General features: G+C 42.3%; 1 protein-coding gene across 1 annotated transcript; it reads right to left on the bottom strand.

Annotated features, from left to right (window-relative positions):
• Positions 1-8,136: 8,136 nt before the first annotated feature.
• On the bottom strand, positions 8,137-9,240 carry LOC118488180. Its single transcript, XM_035985392.1, has 2 exons — positions 9,090-9,240; positions 8,137-8,987 (listed from the first exon to the last, which is right to left on the bottom strand). The coding sequence occupies exons 1-2, from the start codon at positions 9,238-9,240 to the stop codon at positions 8,137-8,139; spliced, it is 1,002 nt and encodes a 333-aa protein (XP_035841285.1).
• Positions 9,241-9,460: the final 220 nt, after the last annotated feature.

Below are 9,460 nucleotides of genomic sequence, written 5' to 3'. Positions count from 1 at the left end.
TTTGGGTTTGGCTTCTTGTGAGCACCCCTTCATTGATGTTGCCAATGATTTGATCAGGTGGATGAGATCTCAAGAAGATTAAATCTCCTTGGTATGGTATGATGGCATTTGTTGGTGAAGGCTGCAAATGTGTATCATCTGAGCTAACCACTGCTGGTGACTTTGATGACCCAGCAGTGGCTTCAAAAGGTGGTGGAATAGGAGGTAATGAAGTGGACAACTGCTGACTTTTATCCACTGTTTGAGGACTTTTGTCAGCAGTGTTTGAGGATGCTGAAGCAGTGGTGGATGGGCTACTTTGGTCAACAACTGTTGAGGTAGCAGTGGTTGAGCTTTGACAACTGTTTTGAACAGCCGGTGCTTTTCCCTTTGTGGCAGACCTTTGAGGGATGATGATTTCATACCCATAGTCTAGTGTTATATCCTCTGATGGACCTGCACTGTTAGTCTTGACAGCAGTATTTTCAAAAGTAAATTTTTCAAGATCAAACAGATCTGCAGGATTTGCTGGGATTTTCATTGATGAAAGTTCATTGAACTTTACATTCAAAGTCTCCTCCACTGCCTTGGTCCGTGTATTGAACACTTTGTATGCCTTGGCAGTGGTTGAGTATCCCAGATGATAACCACAATCAATTTTGGCTGCAAATTTTGAAATGGAATCTTTTAAGTTCAAAATAAAGCATGGGTAGCCAAACACCTTGAAATATGAGATCAGTGGTTTGATTTTATACAGAATTTCATAAGCAGTCTTTTTGTGCCTGGGGTTTATTAAAACTCCATTCTGAACATAGCAAGCAGTGTTTACTGCCTCTGCCCAGAAAGTTAATGGCAAACCTGAATCTGCAAGCATAGTTCTGGCAGCCTCAATCAAAGTTCTGTTCTTTCTTTCAACAACCCCATTTTGCTCTGGTGTTCTAGGGATGCTGTACTGCCTTACAATCCCTTTCTTCACACAGAAGGCATCCAACTCCTTATTTTTAAATTCTGTGCCATTGTCACTCCTGAAGCTTTTCACTGGAAGGTCAAATTGCTTTTCAACCTGTGTCACAAAGTCTTGCAAAATGCCTGCAGTCTCATCTTTTGAGTGTAAAAAGAAAGTCCATGTAAACCTAGAAAAGTCATCAACAATAACCAAACAATATCTTTTCTTCTTGAGGCTCATGACTTGAACTAGGCCAAACAAATCCATGTGTAGCATTTGCAAACACTGGGTTGTTTTGGACTCTTCAATGGACTTGTAAGAACTTTTATGCTGTTTTCCTTTCAAACAGGAAATGCAATGTTCAGGACATGAAAACAATTTTTGTGGTAGGCCTCTCACCAAACCATTTTTTGAAATTTCAGTGATTGTCTTAAGATTTGTGTGCCCCAGCCTTCTGTGCCAAAGTTCTGTGTCTTTGTTAGAGGCAGCTGAGAACAGACAGGCATCAGCTCTGGGACACTCTTTTGACATATCAACAACATAAACATTGCCACTTCTTTGAGCAACAAGTTTAGTTTGACCAGTTTTGATTATTGCTTCAATCTTTTTGACCATTTCTGGTCCAACAATCCTACAACAATCTTTTGTGAAGAATGACCCAAACCCTTTGTCATTCATTTGTGATACACTCAGAAGGTTGAATTTTAGATTGTCTATCAGATTGACATTTTCAAATTTTATATTTCCAGATTGTACTGTACCAGACCCCAGAACTTTCCCTTTACTATTATTCCCAAAGGATATATCACCCCCTCCATGGATTTTAAAGTCTTTGAGGAGGGCTTTACATCCTGTCATGTGCCTGGAGCCTCCACTATCTACATACCAAAGACTACCAAAGCATGCAGAAGCTCCCTGCACATGAAGTAAAAGGATTAGTTCATTAAGGGCTCCAAAGCCAGCAGGGCTTTGGATGGGGTTTCAACAGTGTCTGGTATGGATGCAGAGTGATAGACAGTGGTTAGGTCAGGGGTTTGGACAGTTTTAGTACTGTTTCTTGCTAGCCACTGTTGGGGGTCTTGACCAATCACCTGCTGATAACCAAAAGGATGCCTATTCACTCTCGGTTTAGAGGGCCTTTTGTAGGCCTCATAAACGTGTGGAATCCTTTGGTAGGACTGTTTTTCCTTGCCTTTTCTGAACTGATTGGCAGGGGGTGCATCAGTAACCTGAACATCTCTTTTGACAGATGTTTGGTTCAGCTGTTTTGTGACAGCTGTTTGAACTGGTACAAACAGTGGTTGTTTCTTGGTGAATTTGACAGATGATGATGATGATGATGATGGACTCAAGGATGTTTTAGCAAGGTACTCATTCTTTTTCACATCAAAGTTTTTGAGATACACACATGCTTGAGTTTTGTGGTTTGTTTTACCACAAACAATGCAACTTTCAGCTGAAACAATGACACTTGTTCTGTTTATATCATAAGCTTTTAAGTGGAAACAGTTTTTGTTATATGATTCCTTTTCTCACAGAATTCACAAAATAAGTTATCAATTTTTTCTTTCTTCTTTCTCTTTTCAGACTCCTTTGCAGCAGAGGTTTTAACCACTGTTGGGATGTCCTTAAGAGGTATGACTTTAGCTTTTGGAGCTTTAACACCATCAATTGATGTAAAGTCCATTGGCTTGAAATTTTCAAGAATATCACACTCATCAGACCATTTTGGTTTAAACTGATGATCTTCAAGCTCCTCAAAAGTAGAGGATCCCATTGGTCTGTCAAGTGTGATTTTGTTACCAAGTTTGTCAGTGATTTTCACTTCTTGGCCATTCTTGTTTGTGGGGATGAACTCAGTGGTTACATCAGTGGTTGGGACAGATTTTTCAAAAGCAGTGTTTTCATCATCATGTTTTCTATAACCAACCCCAAATTTCACATTGCTTTTTATCTGTTTTTCAAGCATAACCTCATACCCTTTGCATGATTCCACCCATCTCTCACATGTGATCTGGGTGGACTCTAACTCCTTTTTGCAAACTTGGTATTTTTCTACCAAAGTTTGGAGTTGGGTTTTGGTTATGCTCTGCTCTTCTTTCATGCTGCTAATCTCTTTCTCTTTTTCAGCCAATTTGTTTTTAAGTTCTTTTAGAGATCTTTCAAATTTGACTTCATCAGTTAAGATTTTATCCCGAAGGTTTTCGTTCACCTCTTTGATGTTAGCAAAAGCAATAATGCAATTGTCAGAACACAGTTTTTCAAGAACTTGAGGTGATACCTTGGCAGCAGCCATCATTGCACAATCACATTGAGGATTTTCTTCATCCTCAGCTCTTTCTTCTTTCTCACCTGCTTTTTCTTCTTTCTTTTCTTCCTTGTTCTCTTCGGACCATGGGTCTGTCAGTGGTTCAATCAGGGTACCTGAACTTTCTCCCAACAGTAGTTCACCAGCCACAGCAGTAACCACTGCTTTAGTCACCTCATCCACTGTTTCAATACTCAGTTGTTCCTCTTCAGTTTCAACCCCCTCCTGTATTGACTCTAATGCCATCAAACAAAATTCATTATGAGAAGAATCATTGGAAGCATAGAGTGCAAAATTTTCATCACTAAGGTCTTCAGGCATACTGCTCCAGTCAACAAACCCTTGAGTGAAAAAACTTTGTTGATCTGGTTGTACTGCTGCTGGAGCAGTGGTTTGAGGTGCAGGCTGCACTTGTGCCTGAGGGACAGGGGTTTGAACATATTGGATCTGTGGAACAGTAGTTTGGACATAGTGCACTGGCACAGGGGCAGCAGCATAGTGAGCAGTGTTCACTTGAGCTGCTGGGGCATATTGGGCATAGTGCACAGTGCCTTGATTTTGAGGTCTAGGATTTGAGCTAGGATGAGTGATTATGGGACCAGTAGTTTGACTCCTACACTCCCTAGCGAAGTGTCCCAACCTATTACACTTGTAGCACTTGATTTTCGATTTATCCAACCCAACCCTTAGATTCCCATGCAAACCTGGGAATTTTCGCCCTGTTCTTTTGTAAAATTTGCTAGTTCTAACACTTAGCAAGGCCATTTGGTGCAGAATATCCATTTCCTCTAAGTCAGTGGGATCAAAATGCTGTAGATCATTGAGTTCAAAGCTTAGATTGTCTGACATCTGGTTTTCGTTTGCAGTGAATGCAAAACTTGCAGTGTGAGGATCAGGGTTGTTAAAATTTGCACCAGCAGTTATGTCAATGAAGTGATCATAACCCTGATCCTTAGCACTACTCCCAGATTCTTCTTGACCCAGAAGAGCAGTGTTACCGAATGTATAATCATCAACGGTTTTTCCTGACTCTTATAACTTCATTTTCTGGTTCAACTCCCTTTCGTAGGTCAGGAGTCGACCGTGGAGTTGGGTCAAGGTCAAATCCTTGAACTCAGGTGAATTTCGGGTGACAAAAGCTATGGTGTCCCATTTTTCTGGCAGTGACCTGAGGAACCTGCTATTTTGAGTTGAGTTTGTAAAAGTGGTTTTAACAAGCCTCAGTTCACTGATGAGACAACTGAAATGCTCAAATTGTTGCGTCAGTGATTCACCTTTAACATGACAAAATGTTTCATACTGTTGGTTCGGGATTTCCCTATTGTTTTCTATGACTTCTTCGGTTCCCCCAAACTGTTCCTTAAGCGCGTCCCATAACTCTTTGGCAATGTTACAGTGTAACAGTCCAGCATATATTTCATTGGGCAGCGCTGATGCTATGATGCTAAACGCTTTAGCATCTAGTTCGATCTTTTGAAAGTCGGTTTCGGTATAGTTTTCAACTGGTTTTGGAACGAACTTTTTAGCATCTTCAGCGCTTGGCACTGTCGGAACATGGAGACCAAAGATGACAGACCTCCAACAACCTGTGCTTTGTTGAGCGAGGATGTGACCCATCCTCCTCTGCCAGATGTTGTACTCATTTCTTTTTAGCATAGGTGGTTTAAAAAGCGAGCCGATGTTGTTTTTATCATCCTGAGATTGTGACGTCATTCTTGTTGTTTTACAGACACTGAGAAATCAACTTTAACGGTGATTAATCCTTGCTCTGTTTTTCAACAAACGAACAAACGATCAGTATCAACTGTTATGAGCTGAACTATTTACGTCAAAATGATTCTTAAATCAAATTTGACTGTCCAAGCTCTGATACCAATTGTTGGATCTGAGTTTGATTCTGATTGTATTTTGTGTTTGTAATTAAAATGAAAATGGATGAGTGTGCAACGGAATTATGATGAAAACAAACTTTGCATACAATCAAACGAGAGTAATACTTTGATCAAACATCTTTACACAATGAATCGGAAGATTGAATTTATTTCAATAATGATTACAATGATTGATGAATGAATGCAAACTCCCCCTCAGCCAGAGCTCAGTTGTTTGTTCGTGCAAAGAAGACGATGATGCAAAAGAGCTAACAGAACAGTACAAAGTACTGATCTATTTATAGGCACTTGCAAACTACTGAGCATCTTAGCTGACGTCACCATGAAAGTGACATCTAACCTCCTAACAAACTCTAACCTCTGATCTATACAAACACTGCTATGTTAACTACTGCTATTTCATTACAAAACAGACTACTGATCAGCTGCTGCAACCTTCTACTGCTGTGAACCCAGCAGCACTTTTCCGGATCAGCAGTGCTTGACTCAAGGCAGTAGATTGAATCAGCAGGGCTTTAGTCTTTCATCAGGTCTTTACTTAAGCAGCAGTTGTAGGTCAGCATTTTGCAAGATCAGCAGATAGGAGGTCAGCAGATGTTGAAATCACTTTCAAGGGGAGAGGTTTGTATGTAATCATCTGCTTATTCTGGATCCACTGCTCTGATCCAGTTTTGGCTTTAATTATCTGTTCCTCTGATAGGGTTCAATCCCAACACTTTGTTGTGTGGACATCCCTCTCACAACATTGCCACTAGAGAGATAATTCGCTAAGTCGCAAAACCATGGCAATCCTTCTTTCTCGGCCTCGACAAACTCTATAGACTCGTGAGGGAACGTGTCTTCAATCTCCTCCTCACGAATCTCTTCCCTCTTGGGATCCTCAAGACGCGATAAATGATCGGCCGCCACATTTTCGGCCCCTCTCTTGTCCCTAATCTCAATATCAAACTCGCTAAGCAAAAGAATCCACCGAATGAGTCGGGGTTTAGCGTCTTTCTTTTGGAAAAGAAAGCGCAACGCGGAATGATTGGTGAAGACTATAGTCCTGGAAAGAACTAGGTACGAGTGGAATTTGTCAAAAGCGAAAACTACGGCTAAAAGCTCTTTTTCCGTGGTGGTGTAGTTTTCTTGAGCATCATTGAGTGTCTTGCTCGCGTAGTAGATGGGGTGAAGTGCTTATCCTTTCTTTGTCCTAATATCGCTCCAACGGCATAGTCACTCGCATCGCACATGAGCTCAAACGGCAAGCTCCAGTCGGGCGAGATAAGAATAGGTGCACTCACAAGCTGTTCCTTCAAAAAGTTGAAGGCTTTAAGGCACTCCTCGTCGAAGACGAATGGAACGTCTTTCTCTAGCAAACGGATCATGGGGCGAGTGATTTTTGAGAAATCCCTAATAAAGCGTCTATAGAAGCCCGCATGCCCTAGAAAACTCCTAATCGACTTCACACTCGTGGGTGGAGGTAACCTACTAATGGTATCTATTTTCACACGATCTACCTCAATACCCTCTCTAGAAATCATATGCCCTAACACTATACCTTCCATCACCATAAAGTGACACTTCTCCTAGTTTAGCATAAGCTTCGTCTCTACACACCGCTTCAACATCCTCTCTAAGTTCTTCAAACACGCATCGTAAGAGTCACCATATACCGAAAAATCGTCCATGAAAACCTCCATGGAACTCTCTATCATATCCTGAAATATGGCGACCATGCACCACTGAAAAGTAGCCGGAGCGTTACATAACCCGAATGGCATGCGTCGGTACGCATAGGTGCCATAGGGGCATGTGAAAGTGGTCTTATCCTGATCCTCCGGTGCTATGGGGATCTGGAAGTAACCGGAAAAGCCGTCGAGAAAACAATAGAATTGTTGACCGGCGAGACGCTCCAACATTTGATCTATGAAAGGCAATGGGAAGTGGTCTTTACGGTTGGCATCATTCAACTTTCGGTAGTCGATGCACACGCGCCACCCCGTGACCGTACGTGAAGGGATAAGCTCGTTCTTTTCGTTCATGACAACGGTCATTCCCCCCCCCCCCTTCTTAGGGACAACCTGAGTGGGACTAACCCATGGAGAATCGGAAATAGGATAAATCATCCCGGCATCTAGGAGTTTAAGAATCTCCTTCTTCACTACAACTTGCATGTTGGGGTTAAGCCTTCTTTGGGGTTGCACCACCGGTTTATAATCATCCTCCATGAGTATCCTATGAGTGCAATAAGAAGGGCTTATGCCCTTGATGTCGGACAACCTCCATGCAATGGCCTCTTTGTTGGCCCTCAACACATCCAACAACCTCAATTTCTCACTTTCCTCTAACGTGGATGAAATAATAATGGGTAGCTCGGAACCCTCCCCTAAGAAAGCATACTCTAGATGAGATGGAAGTACCTTAAGCTCTAAGGGTGGGGTTTGGGTGGTGTCCTCACTAACCGCTAACACATCGGGGATTAAAGGAATCCCCTCCTCTTCAACTTCATCTACACTCCTCACCTCCTCTTCTACCTTCTCTCCTACCACTAGGTCCACACCACTAATATACTCTAAGCAATGATCGACACACGAGATGAACGAATTCAAGAAGTAGACGGAATGGCAAGGACCACTATAGTCATCCGAACCACTCGGGTGGTTCATGGAATGGTCTATCTCAAAAGTAACTCTCTCCTCACCGACCCTAAGGGTGATCTTACCATCGTAAACATCTATAAGAGCCTTCACGGTACGCAAGAATGGACGACCTAGTATAATGGGGACTCTCTCAACCGCTTCCATATCAAGAATTACGAAATCGGCGGGAAACACGAATTTGTCTACCTTAACTAGCAAGTTCTCAACTATACCCCTAGGGTATTTAACGGACCGATCGGCTAACGATAATGTCATTCGGGTAGGTGCAAGCTCTCCTAGGTCTAGCTTCTCATAAAGAGAAAAGGACATCAAATTGATGCTAGCACCTAAGTCGGCCAAAGCTCTAGTGTTAGTATTACTACCGAATAGTCAAGGAATGGTAAAAATACGGGGATCGGTAAGCTTATTTAACACAACGGTGGAACACCCTCCATTCAACAGAACGTTCGACAACTCCCCCAACTTCTCTTTGTTCCTAAGAAGATCTTTCAAGAATTTCGCGTATTTAGGCATCGATTGAAGTGCCTCGATAAACGGAAGATTAATCTTCAATTGCTTGAAGATGTCTAAGAATTGCCCGTATTCCCTTGAGTATTTTTGGTTCTTAAGACGTGAGGGAAACAGAATATACGAATGGTTTACTAAAGGTGAAGGTCTAACGTCTATAGGGGTTTTCTCAACTTTCTTCTCAACTTGAGACTCACCAGGTTGTGCGGTACTTACTGGGCTTAGCCTCTTTTGCACTTTGCGGGGAGCCTCCATCTCGATCACTTCATCAATAATATCTCCATCCTCATCGACTATTCTCTCCTCTACACTCGGGTTCCCTACGGTTTTGCCACTACGGGTGGTAATGGCTTTAGCATGGGCATTAGGGTTCGGTTGGGTGTTACCCGCAAACTGACCGGGTAATCTCTCTTCTAGCTTCCTAGACATATCACCTACGACCCTTTGGAGGTCTTGGAAGGAGGCTTGATGGTTCTTAAGCATGAGGTCATGTTCACTAAGGGTCTTTTGAGTGGTTTGGTCCCTAACAACTAGCTGGCTCATCATAGCCTCCATTCTTTCTATGCTACCCCCTAAATCAAAACTTGGACCTTGACCTGTTTGACCCTGATTATTTGACCCCCCATCTTTGACCTGCCTATTGAACCCTTTGTTGAAATGCCCATTTGAACCCCAACCAAAAAGTGAACCCTGACCCCTATTGGTATTTTGAGCTATTTGAAAACCAGGGGGTCCATTTGATCGAAAATTGTTATTATTATTAAAGTTGTTATTATTATTATTTCGCCAACCCGACCCAAAATTATTATTATTACCAAACCCGCTAGGTTGACCTCTACCAAAACCTCCTACAAAATCAACTTGCTCCTCTCCAACTAACAATGGGCACGCACTCGTGTCGTGTCCCCCTCGGCAATACTCACATTTGTCTACTTTAGCCTTAATTTCCTTAAGTTCCCTAGACATGTTTTCCAAAACAGCGGCTAAACTAGGATCCATGGTTCACCCCTCGGGCGGGTGCACTAGTAGTGGTATTCGAATTACCACTTTGATACCACTGATCGGCTCGTGACTGAGATTGAGACTGAGCAAATGCCTCAAAACGCTCTAAACATTCAGCAACTGTAAGAATACCTATCATATGCCGCCCCGCATTAGTATCGAAACGATCACGAGTCTCTTGGGT

This window comes from Helianthus annuus, chromosome 16 (assembly GCF_002127325.2).
Source record: "Helianthus annuus cultivar XRQ/B chromosome 16, HanXRQr2.0-SUNRISE, whole genome shotgun sequence".
NCBI lineage: Eukaryota > Viridiplantae > Streptophyta > Magnoliopsida > Asterales > Asteraceae > Helianthus > Helianthus annuus.
This window is presented reverse-complemented; position numbering and strand designations above follow the sequence as displayed.

What these genes read in the sequence shown, in the direction of transcription:
- LOC118488180 (XM_035985392.1), bottom strand. Translation starts at nt 9,240, where the DNA reads ATGTCTAGGGAACTTAAGGAAATTAAGGCTAAAGTAGACAAATGTGAG. An exon ending in AGGTCAACCTAGCGGGTTTG is followed by an intron (nt 8,988 to 9,089) that starts GTAATAATAATA and finishes GTTTTCAAATAG; the next exon opens with CTCAAAATACCAATAGGGGT.